A 19,028-nucleotide genomic window follows, 5' to 3' on the forward strand; every position below is an offset into this window, starting at 1 on the left:
AGAAAAACAAAACACTCTCTGGTATCGGGTATGCTACAACTTCATTTTTGACATTTTAATTTTATAATAGTTTGTGCAACAGAAAAACCCCAGGTTATACAGTGGCTTCCCATCTCAAGTTCTTTTTCTTTTGATTTTTTTTTCCTCTGTAGGCATATGGATGAGGTCTGTTCCAAGCAGTCTATTCTTAGTTTCTCTCTGTTTGCTTAATCTTGCAGAAAAGGAAGATAACCCTACAGAATACATCTGATGGCATAAAACATGCATTCCAAACAGACACAAGCAAGACCTGCCAGTACTTGCTGCAACTCTGCTCTTCGCAGCACAAATTCCAACTCCAGATGAGAGCCAGGCAAAGCAACCAGGATGCTCAGGAAATTGGTAAGGAATTGTGTCTACTGTTGCTGCTTCTGTTTGTTGTGATAGACATTCATAGGTTAATGTTGCAAACCTATCTAGCGTTTAATGGAAGTTGGGTTGAGGAGGAGAGGCTGGTAACAACTTTAGGCAGAAGTAAACATTAAGAAAGACACAGTGGCTATTGTTGGAAGTAGCCAACTTGTGTTTGTTTCCCAGTCCGCGTGATGTCTAGTGTGTAAACACATGTGTCATGACTTTATAGCACATGAGCTGCCCAGTCCTACCTAAATCCCTGTACAATGTTGCAGCAGTGTTGGTGCAGGGGAAATTTTGGCTGCTGGAGGCCTCCGATGGATAAGGGGACATTTGTCTGCTTGCCTTGGGGTAAGCTCTAGCCACCACTATGGGGCAAATTGGAGCAGCACCAGCTCAGTTCAACTCCCTCCCTGCATCCCTCCAAGCTCCTGCACAGGCTTACCTGTTCCAGCAGGGGTCTGCTGCCCCGTTGGCACTTGGGAGACTGATGCGGCCTCCCCACAGGCAAGCCTGCTGCGCTTGTTACAGAGGCTGCATTATAACAGCCGTAAAGCAGCTTCCACCAACAGAACACTAGTTATTCCGGCAGGGAAGGGGGATAGGATTGGGCCATGGGTTTCCCTACCTCCTGTGAGGCATCCATGTCTCAAACTGTGTATTGTAGCAGCCAGTCTCTGGTGTCCTATCTCCTGCACCGTGCTCATTCTGCACCATTAACCAACTGGAGGGATGAAACCTTTGCAACTCAAGGGTGCCCTTAGGATGCAGTGCTAAGCAGAGCCTAGTCAGCTGAGCACTACAACAAATTTACCTTTAAGTCAACCTGACAATCTGATCTATATAACAGATTGGCCACGCAGACTCCTTACCCGTCACCTCACTTAACCCTACTTCATCTTGTCCTTCCCATGACTGACCTGGACCCTTTTCAGCCATGGTTTCAGCTCCTAGCCCAAGGTATGAGACCCTCACATACACACCTCCTCAATTGCAGCCCGTGAAATGGAGTAGGGAACAAAGAAACTAGATGTGCAGCGATCTCATGCCATCTTACTTACTAGACACGACAGGAGAGAAAGAGGCAATGGGGCCACTCGTTTTGGATGCAGCCAGTTCTTACTCTTATTTCCATTCCTGGAAATTGCCTAGACTAGCTGTGTCAGTCAGCTTCCTTATGAAAACACCTGAGTTGAACAATGTAATGTCCAAGAACAGGAGTTGTGTGAGTTCACAGCTCCTCTGTCTTGATTAAGTACAATCAATGTCCTGTTCTGAGGAAAAGCTGCAGTCTTGTACTAATCCCTCTTCCAGTGTTACTCTGCTAGTGCATGGAGGCTGCTCACATGTGCAGTTTGTTTGCTCACATCAAATAGAAATCTAAATTGCCCATCCAGCTCTGAGTCTCCTTAAGTTGGTCAGTTAACCTTCAATAAAATCTCCCTTAACCCACTTCATCTCTTGATTTGTTTTCACCAAGAAGTAAATTAGAGGTGTAAGTTGAAAAGAGAATGGGAATGCTATCCCAGTATTGCCTATTCTGATTGGATACTGGGTTCCCAAGTCAGAGAGAGATTCTTTTTCCTGCCCTGCTATCTGCAAGCCTTTAATTGAAGATGCTGATGTTGGAACCTGGAACTGTCTGTGCTCAAGCTTTTGCTCTGTCGCTGGACTATCATGCCTCTCCAATAACCATACTCTAGAACGGGGGTGCCCAAACCCCGACCCTGGGGCCACTTGCGGCCCTCGAGGCCTCTCAATGCAGCCCTCAGGGAGCCCCCAGTCGCCAATGAGCCTCTGGCCCTCTGGAGATTTGTTGTAGCCCACACTGGCCCAATGCAATTGCTCTCAGCGTGAGGGCGACTGTTTGACCTCTCGCGTGAGCTGTGGGATGGGGGCTTCTTCCACTGCTTGCTGTTTCATGTCTGTGATGCAATAGCGGCAGCAAAGGAAAAGCCAGCCTTGCTTTGTGCAAGGCCTTTATAGGCCTTGAGCTATTGCAGGACCATCATTCATTCATATAAGTTCATCTTTCATACATTCATTTATGTAAACTTATGTAAATTTATTCAAATTTTAAATGTAAATTAATTCTTTTTTTCCCCGGCCCCTGACACGGTGTCAGAGAGATGATCTGGCCCTCTTGCCAAAAACTTTGTGCACCCCTGCTCTAGGCATATCATATTTCTAATATGCACTGAGGGAAGATGATGTGGGATTCTTGGAAACCCACAGTGAACTATAAATGACTTGAAAAATGTGAACATAGGGGTGTGCCTATAGTATGGTTTCCTAAACTGCTGGTCAATTCTTGATTCACAATACTGCAGCAGTGAGTCACCCACTTCTAAACCCATCCCTGTTACCTCCAATCACAACAGCAAACCTTCCACTCCCGTGCTGAAAACAGTGCCCTTGAAATGTCACCTCTAGAAACTTAAAAGGCAGCAATGTCTGCATGGATGAAAATGAGCCTTAGCATTTGGCCCTTGCCACACACAGGTATGTATCTATGTGTGCATACCTAGATGATACAAATGAAACGAGATTTCCAGGACAGACTTCGTTATTATTGAGTGAGAATCTGACAAAGGGACGGTGACTCAGAAGAGAGAGAGTTCATCTTGTGGTGCCTGCCAAAAATCTAGCTAACAAGGTCTTATGGTGCAGGGGGAGGAAGATTAGTTACAAATGGAGAGATAATAGTGCCTTTCATGTAAAACCTTGGTAAGAGGAGTCTTGCGTACAGCCCTGGGCTTAAAAAGCAGAGATTCAAATTATTGAAAAAGTGCAAAAGGGAACTCACAAAGATTAGTGAAGATTAAATGTTAATGTAGAAGGGCTTCAAAGAACCTAGCAGATTCATGCTAGCTAAGAGAGAATCTGCTGAAAAACTGTGCATTTAAGGACAAGCACCTCTCAGCCCAATCCTATGTAAATTATTATTGTTAATAATAAATATTTATGTATGACTTTTCCACAAAAAGTAGTTCCCCAAAGTGGTTTACATAACACAGCAAATGGTTCCCTGTCCCCAAAGGGCTCACAGTCTGAAAAGAGATGGAGAAGAGACACCAGCAACAGCCACTTAAAAAGACGCCATGTTGGGGTGAAGAGGGACAGTTGTTCTATCACTACTAAGTATAAGAGGACACCACTTTAAAAGGTACCTCTTTTGCCCAATTAGCAGAACTCATAAATCCCAAGGAAGTGTGCCTAGGAAGTATTGGCCTTCACCAAAAGTCCTGCTTGCCCTCAAATGACAAACTAGGAAGATATATGTTTGGTCGTTTTTTAATGTTTGTCTCATGTTTCATGAAGATCCCCAAAGCAGTTAACAAATATGGAGTGGTCTCAATAGAACCTCAGTAATAAATAGTAGAGGCTGATGAGGCAGCTCACTAGTTAAACCCATCGGTGGCCCCTGAGAGGGAAATTCTACCCTTAATTTTTGGCACTGTGGGGGGGGGTGGCATTGCTGCAGCCTGCGCCATGCAGGTAGATGGTTGCCACAAGTACAGTCACCGCATCAGAGAAACTGTCCAGTTAGCAATTATATGTTTGCACACCGCTGGTTGCAGCACCCTCACTTCTCCATCTCCATGCCAGCCACCACCACCCCCCCAAGCCTGAAGGGTAAGAGCAGGAATTCCCTTCTTCAATCATCACACAGCAGTCACACCTAGTGAACTGCCTCACCAGCTGCAACTGACCATAAAACAATCAAATCAGAATAGCAGCAGTTTCATAATTTGTTAAAAGTCAAAGAGAAAAGCAGCACTTTCAGTGGAGAAGGTGCTTGGCAAATGGACTGGGTGCGGGTGGGGGCATGTTCTAAAGGCAAAGGGCCATGGTTGAAAAGGCTCTGTTCTTTGTTATCATCCATCTCGCTTTAGACAGTAGGGGCGTTCTGAGCAGGGGCTCTGAAGATCTTAGTTGAATTTGTCTGGGAGTAAGTTACCCTTCAGCTGCCCCAGTCCCAAGACAGGTGGGCCTTTAAAAGCAAAAAGAAAGGCTCTGAATCTTGTCCAGAAACAAATTACAGGCCCAACCTTTTTATACACTGATTTTTTTATCCACTGATAAGACTCAACAGTGATGGCCACTGCAAGATAAGAAGGACCCTACCAATCCCTCAAGAAGGGGGACGACGACATCCCTGTTCTAAAAATTGCTTTTCTAAGAAGTCAAGACTATTAAAACTGCTATTTTGCAGCTCACCCTCCCCTCACCCACTGGAATGTTGAATGGGAGCAATCACCAGCCAAGAGCCAGGGTGAAGGGAGGGAGTCACTTTTCTCAGAGCAAAATGCAAAATAGCAGTTCTGATTGACTGGCTGACTCTTGTTTTGTTTGAACTGCTTTTATTTAACATGGTTTTTGGTATCTGTAGAGTGTCCCAGAACCAAACCCCTGCAGATGCCAAGATCTCACCTGTAGCGGTAGCCAGGGTAGTATTGGCAAGATAATAACTGCTACTTAGTATCTTGCTTATTGTCAGTTAGAAGTGTCTCAGCTGTATATTGCATCAATTGTAGATTACAGTTTCTGCTAGCAGTCCAACAAAGGATCTTGTGGCACAGATTTCTTATGACATAAGCTTTTGTGGACTAGTTGCCACTTCATCAGGGCATGCAAACACATCTGATGCTCTATTCCAGGGGTGCCCAAACCTCGGCCTTGGGGCCACATGCGGCCCTCGAGCCCTCTCAATGCGGCCCTCAGGGAGCCCCCAGTCTCCAATGAGCCTCTGGCCCTTTGGAGATTTGTTGTAACCCGCATTGGCCCGACGCAACTGCTGTCAGCTTGAGGGCAACTGTTTGACTTCTTGTGTGAGTTGTGGGATGAGGGCTCCCTCCACTGCTTGCTGTTTCATGTCTGTGATGCAGTAGTGGCAGCAAAGGAAAGGCCCACCTTGCTTTGTACAAGGCCTTTTATAGACCTTGAGCTATTGCAAGACCTTCATTCATTCATACAAGTTCATCTTTAATATATTCATTTATGTATATTTATTCAAATTTATTCAAATTGTAAATGTAAATTAATTCTTTTCCCCCCCAGCCTCCGACACAGTGTCAGAGAGATTATGTGGCCCTCCTACCAAAAACTTTGGACATCCCTGCTCTAATCCAGTGGTTCTCACACATTTAGCACTGAGACCCACTTTTTAGAATGAGAATCTTGTCAGGACGCACCGGAAGTGATGTCATGACCCGAAGTGACATCATCAAGCAGGAAAATTTTTAACAAGCCTAGGATGCAATCCTACCTACACTTACCCAGGAGTAAGCCCCATTAACTATCACATTAACAGCATATACATATTAGCCTGTTAAAAGTACAGATCTCCCCAAATGCAGTCACATTCCATTGTAGCATCAAGTCTAATGTATTAAAAATAAAATATTGAAATGAATGGGGACCCACCTGAAATTGGCTTGCAACCCACCTGGTGGGTCCTGACTGCTCTGGTCTGATACCTGACACCAAAATAACCCTGTGACTCTTTGGCGTGCCACAAGACCGTCATTGTGTTTGCTGCAGCAGGTGAATGCAATCTTTGGAATCTGTGTTGGATAGTGATTCTTGAATACTCCCCAGGTTTGACTGTCATCATCCCTGTGTAACTCTGCACCATAGCTTCCACCTTTTGTCTACATCTCCCAGTCTTTAATTAAGTCCTTTGATTTTCTTTCTAACTTGCGTAAACCAATTCTATCTCCCTACAGAGAGAGCATCATTTAGGAGCCTCAACCTCCACACAGATTCTGTTAAAGGATTCAACGTAGGACGTGCCATCAGCACGGGCAGCCTCGCCAGCAGTACATTGAACAGGCTTGCAGTCCGGCCATTGTCTGTGCAAGCTGAAATCCTGAAGAGGCTCTCCTACTCTGAATTGTCCCTCTTCCAACCAGCACAAGGTTCTTCCAGAGACAAGAATGAGAAGTCATCATGGGAAGAAAGGCCCAGAGTTATGAGCAAATCCTTTCATGACCTTACCCAGAGCCAGGTGTCTGTTAATCCACTTCGGAAAAACATTATTGCTCCTGTAGACACTTCTTCACAAAGGATGGAGGAATTCATGGGAAAAATCTTCCAACAGGTGCCCAAATCTGATACTGATTCAGTTGCTGGAGGAGCAAAATTAAACAAGTAAGAGTCTCTCATGTGACCTATGGACTGATTTTGATATTGCAGTCCTCAGCCACTCAAAACCACTCCGTTTTGAGTGCTTCATGCAGCAAGTGTCTTTTTTTAAGGTCTCTCGCTACCGTGTTTCCCCGATAATAAGAGCTATCCCGAAAATAAGCTCTCCCCTTACTGTGTAAGATTCCTCTAAAATAAGCCCTCCCCCGAAAATAAGCCCTATTGAGATTGCTACTGTAGTGAAGGTGATCCCCTGCGCTACACGCTACATTACGGTACCCTCTGTATGCACCGTCCCTGTCCCCCCCCCGGGTGAAACGCATGCCGCGCTCCGAGCTGCATCCAATCAGAGCTGCAGCAGTGAGCGCGTCATCCTGTTCTTCCCCAGTGATTTGCTTGCTGGCGCCATTGAGAGCAGTGCCGCGGAGGAGAGCTGAGGCAGGACAACATAAAAACCCGGTATGTAAGCAGGAGTGAGGGGGCATGATGGAGGATAAAAGAAGAACTCAGGAGGCATGATGGAGGATAAAAGGGGCATGATGGAGGATAAAAGAAGAACTCAGGAGGCATGATGGAGGATAAAATAAGCACTCAGGGGGCATGATGGAGGATAAAAGAAGAACTCAGGGGGCATGATGGAGGATAAAAGAAGAACTCAGGGGGCATGATTTGTTCACATTTACCTGTTTATTAAAATTGCTGTCAATGTTCATTAAAATAAGCCCTCCCCTGAAAATAAGCCTTCTGGTGTTTTTCTGTCCAAAAAAAATAATAAGACAGTGTCTTATTATCGGGGAAACACGGTATATATAGGTTGATATGCAGACAGTGCCTCCAAGACACCAGTGGTTGCCAAGTAGGCCAGCTTTAAACTTCAGGAGACCCTTAGTGTCCCTTCAGATACTTGTTGCAGCTTACTTTGGTGGATAGGATGGGAGAGAGGAGGCAATAACAGAGCAAACCAGCCAAGAAACTTACTCTGTCGCCACCATATGAAGGCTGTGGATACAGTAGGGCAGTGGTTCATAAACATTTTAGCACCAAGACCCACTTTTTAAAATCTGTTGGGGCCCACCAGAAGTGATGTCAGTAACCTGGAAGTGACATCATCAATTTAGGTTTCCAACCTAAGTTGCAGTCAGCCAAAGTTTCCATTACACAACACATTTGTGTTGTTAATTTGCAAAGCTTGGAATTCAAACATTCCAGCTCAAAAGTCAAAGCAAAATGCAGCCTTAGATTCTTCTCCAGCCGCACAACCCTCCCCACTTTCCATCATGCCATCTTCTCACCTATTCAGGGCAAAGCAAAGCCGCTCTCCTTCTGGGAGGCCACCTGCCAAGCATCTCTTTAACCTGTATTTTCAGCTCTGTATTTTCAATGGCAGCTGAGCTACGTGCTACATAACCCACCTGAAATTGGCTCACGACCCACGTAGTGGGTCCCGACCCACAATTTGAGAAACATTGTAATAGGGGATTAGCAGTGGGCTCTAAGCAACTGTTCATCCAGGCCCCTGTTGCCAGAGACATGTGGTGCTGATGTGGAGAAACTGGGCACATCTAGGCCCAAAAGCGTGGTCAGATGTATGGGATTTGTGCACCCAGCACATGGAACCACTACCATGTGTAGGATTTGAATTGACCCTGCATCTATTTCTGTACTTAACCTATGTTTGCGTGGCCCACAGGTGTGAACATTTGGTCCCTGTTGTGTATATACAACTATGGGCAGAAATGGCTTAATAACAAACTCAGTTTCATCATGTGTGAATAATGTTTTAGGACAAGCTGTTATTATTGCCAAAGAGGTCAAAACAGGGGTTCCCTGCTTGAATTCAAGTCCTTGCATATTTCTGCCAATCAGAGTACATTCTAATATTGTAGATACCCAAGAGCATTGCACTGGATTAAATGGCTGGTATTGATAACCAAAGAGAGAGTTCCTTTTGTTGGCTTGCTTTTTGATATGAACTTAAACTGTTCATTTTCTTTAAAAGAATACATGAAAGTTATAGCTAAAGACAAAATTACAAAATTATGGATTGCATCCAAAAAAAGTAGTCATGACTAGCAGTGCAATCCTATGCATGTCTTTTCAGAAGCAAGTACAATTGTGTTCAACGAGGCTTGTGTCTCATTAAAATTAATTGGGCTTAAGTTAATTATTACTAACTTTTCTCTTTTCAGTTGTACTTAATCATGATGTACTTTGTTTGGATGCAGTGCATAATAAGGAATTATTGCATAATAAGAAAAAGTAGTCTGCAGATTAGTGAGCAAGGAAAACAGTAGAAGAATTACACTAATTGTAATGCATTGGAAATATACACATTTGTATTTAGGAAAGACACACTTGCTTGGGAGAAAGACTTTAGTGTAACAGAGATGAAAGAGAACCAGATTACCATTGTTCCTAGCCTGCCCAACTTGTTGAATGACAGCCCAATCCTAGCCCCACTTACCTGGGAGTAAGCCCCATTGACTCTAATTGGACTTACTTCTGAGTAGGCAGTTATAGGATTGGGCTGTTAGCTAGCATACAATCATAAAATTCCAATTCCTTTCCTTCTATTGATCTTTGATGAATTGTTAGACATTGTTCCCCAGCTAGCCATTTTGAGCCTTTTTTTCCCTGGAGAGCAAGATCGACAAGTTCTGCAGTGTGTTATCGTTGTTATGTATATATGTGCTCTTTGCAACTCAGTTGTCCGCACCCCCTATCTGTGGATAACAAAGTGCTGTAGTGATATAATTTTGCTGTGTTCATTTTCATTCCATCACACAAAATCTCTTTGTGACTGGCCATTTCGCCTTTACTCCCATGCGTTCTGTTTCTGCCCATGTTGCACAAACCTCTTCATGTGTTCACAGTTTTTCCACTGATGTACTCTTAATATCAAGAAGTGTGCATCTTTACACCAGTTTTTGTTTTGTCATATTTTTATTTATATCGTTTTATTACATTTTCCTTTGCCCCCTCCTATTTCCTCTTTTCCTCTCCACTATTCTTTCACTATTTTTCCAACCACTTCAGTTCACACTCTCATGCAGGTTTAAATGCCAGCCTGGAAAGAAGGAAAAATGAATCTGATTCTTCATCCACTGAAGATACTGGCCAAGCCTATGTTGTAGGTCAGCATTGTTTGATTCAATTTTTTATAAAAGGGGGAAAAAAGTCATAAAGTTTTATTGTTAAATGTGTTGGCATAATTTGCACTTCTAAACAGTAAGTAGATATTTAGTAAGAAATTATTGGTAATTGGCTTGCACCGCACATACTTTTGTGACATTTTCGCTGTAGTAGATTGTAGTGTAGCTTTGGTGTAGATTTTGATGTAGATTTTTCTAAAATCAAAGTACTTAAGCTGCAGTGTTCCTCTGTATAAAAGGTTCTGCCTTTCTGTCTAAGTTCTACCTATTCCCAGGTAGATACTGCAATGGGTTCTTGCAGCATAGTAGTTAAGCTGGAGGTCAATAAGTAGCCAGTAATTTGAATTCTGCTGTAGCCATGAGCTCCCTGGGTGGGTTCCACATTCCTGTCTATATTATGGGAACAATAATAATAACAGCTAAAACATTATTGTTGTAACAGATATATGAGAGTATAGTAATTTTAGACAAGATCATTAAATGCCATCATTGGGAGCTTTGCTAAATGAAATATCAGTTAAGCTCCTTAAGGGGGGACATGGGGTACATGGGGGTACATGGGGGAGAAACTGAGGAGATATTTTCTAATGTTCTAGAGCAGCAGTCTCCAAACTGTGGGACTGCTGCAAACCAAGAAGCTCTTCCCTGTCCCGTGCAGCACTTACCATTCCGCACGGCAGCCTCATATCTTTGCCTCCGATCTCCCCAAAACCTTGCTCTGAGTAGCTGTGTCTGCCTGGAAATCTGGATGCAGAGACTGGCAGTGGAAGCGGCTGCCCAGCACAAGGTTCTGGGGAGATTGGTGGCAAAGATATGAGGCTGCCATGCAGGAACACTAAACGCTGCCCATTATGGAAAGTGCTTTTCAGTGCACCATATCCGTCCCATGGGCCATAGTTTGGAGCATGCCGTTCTAGAGCAGATAGAAATCCCAAATAAAAAAGGAGAATTCCAGGCAATATGAACCCAAGTAATGCTTTAAGTTCTTATTTGAGGGGCCATGAAAAGTAAGAGGTCTAGCACATTAGTCCTCTGATTGCTAGTCCGCCTATGGGAACATCTGAGAATTTATCCCAGTTAATGTCAGATGAGGCCTGCTGGATCAACCCAAAGGTACATTTAGTACAGCAGTCTGCTTTCCACAGAAGACGACAGCATGCCTTTGGGAAGCCCACAAGCAAGCATGTTGTTGCCCTCTCTCCCCCCAGCAATTTTTGTTCTGTGGTGCCCTGCCTCTGAGCATAAATATTCCATAGAGCCACCATGGTGAGCAGCTGTTTCCATCCTCCAGAATTGGTCTAATCTCCTTTTAAAGCCGTCTAGGTTAGTGGCAATCACCATGCCTTCTGGCAGTGTATTCCATAAATCGATGATCAGTTTTGTCACAAAGTACTTTCTTTTGCCTGTCCTGAATCTACCAGCAATCAATTTCAGTGGGTGACCCTGAATTCTAGTATTGTGAGAAACAGACAAACACTTCTGTCTCCCTGCTCCATACCATGAATAATTTTGTTCCTTCCCCCAGTTGTCTTTTTTTAATTTTAAAAAAATCCACAAACAGGGTAGTTGTTCCACCTCACAGTCTGTGCAGTGATGTGTCCCAAATAATAGGAACCGTGTTGTTTGAGGAAATACAAGATGTTTCATGTAAATAATACTTATTTGGACAATTTATACCATGCCTTTCTCCCCAGTAAAGGGCACTCGAGGCAGCTTACAATAGGTACAATATATAACAAAATATATACCGTATTTTTTGCTCTATAAGACGCACCTGACCATAAGACGCACCTAGTTTTTAGAGGAGGAAAACAGGAAAAAAAATATTCTGAACCAAATAGTGTAATAAAATATGTCTCTCTGCTGCTCTGTTTCCATGCTCCTTAGCATATTTTACTACCTCTAGTTTAAAAGGAATTTTATATGCTAGCCTTTTCTGCTTTATCATCCTTGCACTGGTAGAATGAGGTACTGTAGTATTTTTCTGCAAGTGCATTGTCACTAAGCACTGAACATTTGCATTACCATTGAGTGCCGGCATTTGCATTACAATTTGCTTTTGCATTACCATTGCATTTGCTTTTGCATTACCATTGAGCGCAGGCAGGACCCTGGTCAGGGGCAGAAGCACCTGCCAAGGAGGCTCTGCTGCCCTGAGAACGCCTGCAACTTTGCAGTATTCGCTCCATAAGACGCACACACTTCCCCCCCCCCCACTTTTTTGGGGGGAAAAAGTGCGTCTTATGGAGCGAAAAATACGGTAAATACAAATAATCATTAAAACAAAAACCAGCATTCAGTAACTAACCAAATAAAAATCAGTGGCACATACAGTCCAAAATCAGGTCTTCAGAAGTTTAACTTCACATATAGGTTAATGGGTTCTGAGCTGTCTGTGACAGATCAGGAGAGAGATCTTGGGGTGGTGGTGGAGGTTGATGAAAGTGTCGACCCAATGTGCAGCGGCAGTGAAGAAGGCCAATTCTATGCTTGGGATCATTAGGAAAGGTATTGAGAACAAAACGGCTAATATTATAATGCCGTTGTACAAATCTATGGTATGGTATGGAGTATTGTGTCCAGTTCTGGTTGCCACATCTCAAAAATACATAGTGGAAATGGAAAAGGTGCAAAAGAGAGTGACTAAGATGATTACTGGGCTGGGGCACCTTCCTTATGAGGAAAGGCTACGGCGTTTGGGCCTCTTCAGCCTAGAAAAGAGGCGCCTGAGGGGGGACATGATTGAGACATACAAAATGATGCAGGGGATGGACAGAGTGGATAGAGAGATGCTCTTTACACTCTCACATAACACCAGAACCAGGGGACATCCACTAAATTTGAGTGTTGGGAGGGTTAGGACAGACAAAGAAAATATTTCTTTACTCAGCGTGTGGTTGGTCTGTGGAACTCCTTGCCGCAGGATGTGGTGACGGCATCTGGCCTGGATGCCTTTAAAAGGGGATTGGACAAGTTTCTGGAGGAAAAATCCATTATGGGTTACAAGCCATGATATGTATGTGCAACCTCCCGATTTTAGAAATGGGCAATGTCAGAATGCCAGATGCAAGGGAGGGCACCAGGATGAGGTCTCTTGTTATCTGGGGTGCTCCCTGGGGCATTTGGTGGGCCGCTGTGAGATACAGGAAGCTGGACTAGGTGGGCCTATGGCCTGATCCAGTGGGGCTGTTCTTATGTTCTTATGTAAGAGCCCAATCCTGTCCCCTGCCACCAACGCAGATGTAGTCGCAACAAAAAGGCAAACACTGCATCTTATGGTGGGTAGAGGGGGAGAGCAGCCAAAGGCAAATGGGATATAAGTAAAAAAAAAATGTTTCTACTTACCTCTGCATGAGCCCTGAAGCCACCTATGGGTCTCCTTGGACATACATCGCCTATTTTGGTAGCGTATGTCCAGAGAAAGGGGTGGGGGGTTTTCCCAAAGAGGGGATAAGATCTTGCATGCATCATTGCTGCTGGATCCAACCCCTCCTTGCTCCTGGACCTTCCCCCAGAATACCCAGTTCCACCCCCTCCATGCCTGTGATTCACCCCTATACCACTTTATCTGCCCCGGAACTGGTTGCCATCTTTAGCATCGGGCTGCTGCCATCAATTGCAGCAATGCTCTAAAATGGCCACTGGCAGCGTACTGAGGGTGTTGCCATATGGTCTCTTATGACCGAGGAACTCTGTTCTGGTGCCATAAGTTGGGGAATAAGATTGGGCCATCAGAGAATTAAAAGATTTAGAAGAGCAAGCAAAAGCATAGCATATGTTAGAAAATAACACCAAAATATAAAACAGTGAAAGGAGTTATAAAATACAAAAATTGGCATTGGCTGTAAAAACCTAAAACTGCTCCATTTAAAACCAGCTATAATAATATATGAACCATTAAAAGGCCAACTGAAGGAGAAATGTGTTCAAGCCCTTCTGGCTTCTAAAATGAGTTCTGTTCTCAGATCAAAGGGAAAGGAGTCCCATATCTGACTCTTGAGGCACTGAACTAGAATGATTTCAAGCCCCACACATTCAAAAATCTCTCAGTGCAGTACTTTGTTGGATTTAAGTCAATAAAATTCTTATTTTCAAAAGTTCATGATTCAGCACTAAAGGACATTATACATACACAAGCACTGGAAACAATTAAGGCCCAAATCCTAACCAAATTTCCAGCACTGACATAGCAGTGCCAGTGGGACCTTGTACTGCATCCTGCAATTGGGTGGCACTTGTGGAGGCCTCCTCAGAGAATGTTTATTCCCTTACCTCAGAGCTACATTGCTCTTATGTCAGGGCTGGAAAGTGGGCTCGAATTGTGCCCTAAGTTGCACACATACAATTTGCTGAAGCTACTGAACAATTGCTAAAATTAATCATACCAGTGTAGTCGCTGGCTATTATTTAATTCCTTAATCTTCTATGTTAATTAAGAATGCTTTAAATTCTCTTTGACATCCTAAAGAATTTATTTCATGTAGAAGAGTGTTCAATCACTGTACTTTTTTATTATTAAAGTGTCCCAGTTGTGGTTAAGCCTATCATTAATGTCCTTTAAGTTGCAGGGTGAGTTGCTTTTAATTATACAGTGAGCTCAAATGAAATTTTACTTTAAAGTCTTTTTCAGTCATGTTGTATCATGTTGTTTTTTTTTGGGGGGGGGGAATCCCGCTGTATCTTAACTATCACTTTTTTTTCAGCAGATGTTCTACAAACAAAACAGAACTCAGTGATGTCAGTGCCAGAGAGGGAGATCAACTTGGTAAACTTGAAAAAAGATGAAAAGTATGGCTTAGGTAAGCTGATGTCATTATGAGAGTCACGTGTAAATTCAGAAACAAAACAAAAATGGAACACTTGGTAAGACGGGTCATGGGGAGGCCACCTACTTGAAAAGTGCTTTTGGTCCTGCAGAAAACATTGAGGTTTGAGAGGTCTCCTACGCTTGAGATACTTGAGTCCTGTCACAACAAGTCAAGTTTAGGTGTTGTCTAAACCAACGCTATCCAGTCAACCATCATTTGTGAATGGCCACCACACCATGATTTACATAGTTTGGCCTGCAAACAATGGTTATGCAAAGGATGTTTGGTGGAGTAGCTGAATCCAACCATCTATGTCGCCACCCTTAGAGGCTGCTGTTTGGTAGGGATGCTCAGGGAAAACAGGGCAAAACATGCTTTTCCTGAACATCTGGTACACAAATCACGGTTTGGAATCTTCAACTATGTCTAAGTCATGATTTGCCACTACACCTGACTCACCCAACTGAAATTGATGTATCCTTAGGGAGTCTGTTATTAAGTCTGCTCCACGGTCCTGTGACCTGCCTAACAAGCTCTCCGTTGTGCTCTTTCAAAATGAGCCTATATTCTTTCCTCTTACATCAGTGCTTCCCAAATGTACAGGACTGGGGATACCCCCATCGAGCTCCAAATCTGGAAGTAAGTGCCAGTGAAACTTGAGGTTCTGACATGATGGTGTCAGCAACACTTACTTCCAGGTAGGAAAAAAAAGGTTTTTTAATTGTGTAGGCCCTTCCGTGGCTCCGTAGGCAGCCCAGCCCACCCCCACAGACCACCATGCATCTCTCCATGACATTGCACTCATGCTGCCACGCAGCTCAGCCAGTGCAGTTCCACAATGCCTCCAGTAATTTGTTACGATGCCCAGTTTGGGAACCTCTGCCATAGGTAAGGTTCCTATGATTAAGGTAACGTGATCCCTCTTGTCCCATGTTCTGTTTCAACAGTGATCACCTGGTTTCTTCTGGAATTCATAAGCAGGACATGATGGAAATTGGCATCTTCTGCTTACTCCCAGCATCAAATACTCAGCGCTATGCTACCTATGAAAGTTCTGTTTAGCTATCATGGCCAATATCTTCAATGAATCTGTCTAATCCATTTTTAAAAGCCATCTTATGTAGCAGCCGTCACTGTGCCCTGTGGTAGTAGGCATTTAGCGCTCTAGAGACTCACAGCTTGACCATGCACCTTTTAATTAAAGCAGTCAAGAATGGCAACTGCACAGCTATTGAAGTCCATTTGGTTCTAAGTTTCTATGTTGCTCCATCTTATTTGGGGACTTTTGCTGGCTTTGTCAAAGAAATCTACTTGCAGACTATGAGCAATAGATCTCTGGGAATCAGTCATTTCATGAAGTGGTGTTGTGTCTGTTTAGAGTTACTAAATCACTGTTCTTACTAGGCTTTCAGATCACTGGTGGAGAGAAAGCTGGAAAACTTGATCTGGGAATATTTATTCATTCAGTAACTCCTGGAGGACCAGCTGATTTGCAGGGGTCATTGAAACCAGGTAAAGAAAGGAATAGGAACTGGAATTGGCCACTGGAAATTGTTTCAGCATTTTTGTCTCTGTCCAGTGTCCAGTGTCTCTGGATATTAAATGCTCTGTGTCCATTTCTTATCAGTGTGTAATGAACAGAAGGCACTGAACAATTAATGTTGAAACATTAAATGTTATTGTCTTGGCAATAACTTTAGGAGTGAATACACATTTGCCCCTTGTTTTAGAAAATGAAATCTATAATAGTCTTATCAGGCAATTACATTTTTAATGTAAGGAATCTGTGTTGGATACCAATTGCAGGTGATGACTATTCCTTTGTATTTCTTTAACAGCTCAATAACTCATCCAGAAAAATAGAGCTGCAGTGCTTTTATCAAAGCTAAACTAAATGAGACACAGGAGATTCATGTTCAGAATGTCCTGCGTCTGTTTTTACTGCAATTCTGTCACTTGGGGCTGCTAATTTGATCAAGGAAGCAGTGCTAGAAGAAAGGAGTGTTTAACCTTTTCCCTGCACGGTTTCTATCTATCCTTTCCCTTTTACCCTGTTGAGCTCATAGCAGCTTTAAAGGGAGTGATTTAGGTCAGGAAATTGTATAGGAGAAAGGGGTTAAGCACCCCTTTACCCAGGATTGATTCCTCAGTCAAATTAGTAACATTGTGCAACTATTCTGCAGTTCTAAAACATGTGGAAAATTCTGAATAGGGGATTTCTGTATTGCATTTCAGTGTACTTACATATGTTAAAGCAAAGAAATGCTCCCAAATGTGATACTGTGCTCTCCCACTCCCAGTGGGGAAGGTGGAAATGGATCATGCATACCAAATACGTTAGACAGTCCTTGTGAATGGGAGGCCTCTATGGATAATGGGTGCCATGAGCACATAAAGGATGCTGTGTATATTTCGTGTCCAAACAACTGTGCTATGGATTGTAGTCCTTGGTGTTTTTTAAAAATTGATCTGGTTCCAGGATATGATATTCTTTGAATTTTATTAGCTAATTATTTGGTCAGTTTCTATCCAGGCTTAATATATATGCAGCTATTTTACATAAGTTATATTTGGGAGTAGACCTAAGCATACTAGAAAACAGCTTGGCAAGTTGCAGCTTGCGACTGGTTCTCAATGAGATTACACCAGCAACTCTTTTGGGAGAGGAGAAAGGCTTATAGAAGGAGGAAGGGGGTAGACCTTCATATCAGTGACACTGGTGCCAGAAGGGTTTCCACACATCAGCAGCAATAATTGTGCCACCGACCTTCTGTAACACCTGAAGATATTAGTGCTGGGTGGCATGTTACTGAATTAATCTGTCTGCACAGGAGACCGTCTGATATCTGTGAACAGCGTGAGCTTGGAAGGAGTCAGCCATCACACCGCGTTAGAAATTATTGAGCGTGCTCCTGAAGATGTGACCCTTGTCATTTCACAGCCCAAAGAGAAGCTTCCCAAAGGTATTCTTGTAGATCGATTATGTAGTCTGTAACAAATTCTACTATTAAACTATAGGTGGTGCCTGCTCATCTGCGGATTTTTCATCTGCAGATCTGACTCAACACAAGTCCTGTGTTAAACCCTGACTAGGCCTGACCTCAGCCTTCCAAACACAACCAGAGCACAGCTCCAATCAGAGGGTTTCAGGTGCCCTGACCTATGGATTTTATTATCTGCGGGTTTTGGCATCCACAGGGGTTCTGGGAACAGAATGCCCATGGATGCTGAGGCATGACTGTAATAGTAAAATGTGGGTAAAGATTTACTACTTTTGTACAATCATCTATCATTAGTACCTGAATTCCATTTACTTTTTTTTTAATAGAAAGTAATTTTCATGTCCACGGCATGTGAGAGAGCCAGTTTTAGCAGGAACGAGCTGACTGTTTGGCTCCTCATCGAGGGGTTATGTGATGCTAAAGCTTTCTAGTTATGTCCAGCTAATATTGTTGATCAACTGATAAAAATTAACTCAAGCAAATTCAGGATCAGATTGATGGGCAAAGGGAAGGGAGAGTGTTAGGAAAAAGGCCCTGACTGCTGAGATGGAGGGAGCAGCTGTAGCTCTTTAGATCAGATGTTGGTCCTCCAATCTTGTTAACCTAGTTTGGGTAGTGAGTCTGTTGTATGTATATTTTTAGGCCTGCTAATTCTCTCAGAAACTGTGTCAATCACAGCAATTGTTTCAGGCACTGAAAGATCAAAAGTGTGGACAGATAGTATGTTTGAAGGCAATGAAGTAATGCTTGATGTTTGGATAATTTCCATTTGTCGTCAGGGTCATCAAATATCCTCACTGGTACTAAGGGATATTTAAAAACACCCTCACTGGCACAGGACAATGAGGCAGAGTCTTCTTCTGAAGAACACAACAGATCACTAGGCTGCCAGAAGCCCCCTTCTGGAACCACATCAGGCTTTTGCTCGGGTAAACGGGATGGAAGTTTAAGTTCTCAAGATTCCAGGACAGAGAGTGCCAGCCTATCCCAGAGTCAGACAAATGGCGTCTTTGGAAACCATATAAATGACCGGGTGCAGCAGGAGTTGCCGCATTGCGACGATGCCCAGCTTGTCCTGTCCAAATGCAGCGAGAAGAACAGAGCCTCTTTGGAGACAAACCCAGCAAAGGCAAAAAGGCCAGGAGTGGTGGAAACTGCAGAGTATTCTGACCGAGGAGATTCTGACATGGATGAAGCCACTTACTCCGGCAGCCAGGAGCAAACAGCAGCTAAAAAGGCAGGGTTCATTTCTGTAACTTATTTTTTCAAAATATATCAGTTGTTACTGGTTGTCACGCAAGCCGCAGCCCAGGGGCAGGATCCGGCATTCGCACAGTTCTTTTCACCTCGTGAGCAGACCTTTTGGTTCCTCTTAGGCACTGTGTGAAACCCCCCTTGATCAGGGGATAGGGCCACTCTGGGCAGTCATGTCTGCCCGGACATCTAGTCACGTGGCCTTCTGGGATATCAGGCATACAGCACGACTGCCCAGAGCGTCCCTGTAACCTCTGAACGAGGAGGACTTC

At 43.6% G+C, this 19,028-nt stretch overlaps 1 protein-coding gene across 1 annotated transcript in view; it reads left to right on the forward strand.

The window, feature by feature from the left end:
* Positions 1-19,028, forward strand: part of PTPN13 (protein tyrosine phosphatase non-receptor type 13) — a 159,943-nt gene that overhangs the window by 101,318 nt on the left and 39,597 nt on the right. The window contains exons 17-23 of the mRNA XM_066632158.1: positions 219-381; positions 6,123-6,546; positions 9,577-9,674; positions 14,399-14,491; positions 15,905-16,012; positions 17,332-17,463; positions 18,282-18,739. Coding sequence (XP_066488255.1) covers positions 219-381; positions 6,123-6,546; positions 9,577-9,674; positions 14,399-14,491; positions 15,905-16,012; positions 17,332-17,463; positions 18,282-18,739 — 1,476 coding nt within the window. The remainder of the gene's footprint in view (positions 1-218; positions 382-6,122; positions 6,547-9,576; positions 9,675-14,398; positions 14,492-15,904; positions 16,013-17,331; positions 17,464-18,281; positions 18,740-19,028) is intronic.

Source organism: Tiliqua scincoides, chromosome 6, assembly GCF_035046505.1.
Source record: "Tiliqua scincoides isolate rTilSci1 chromosome 6, rTilSci1.hap2, whole genome shotgun sequence".
NCBI classification, from domain to species: domain Eukaryota; kingdom Metazoa; phylum Chordata; class Lepidosauria; order Squamata; family Scincidae; genus Tiliqua; species Tiliqua scincoides.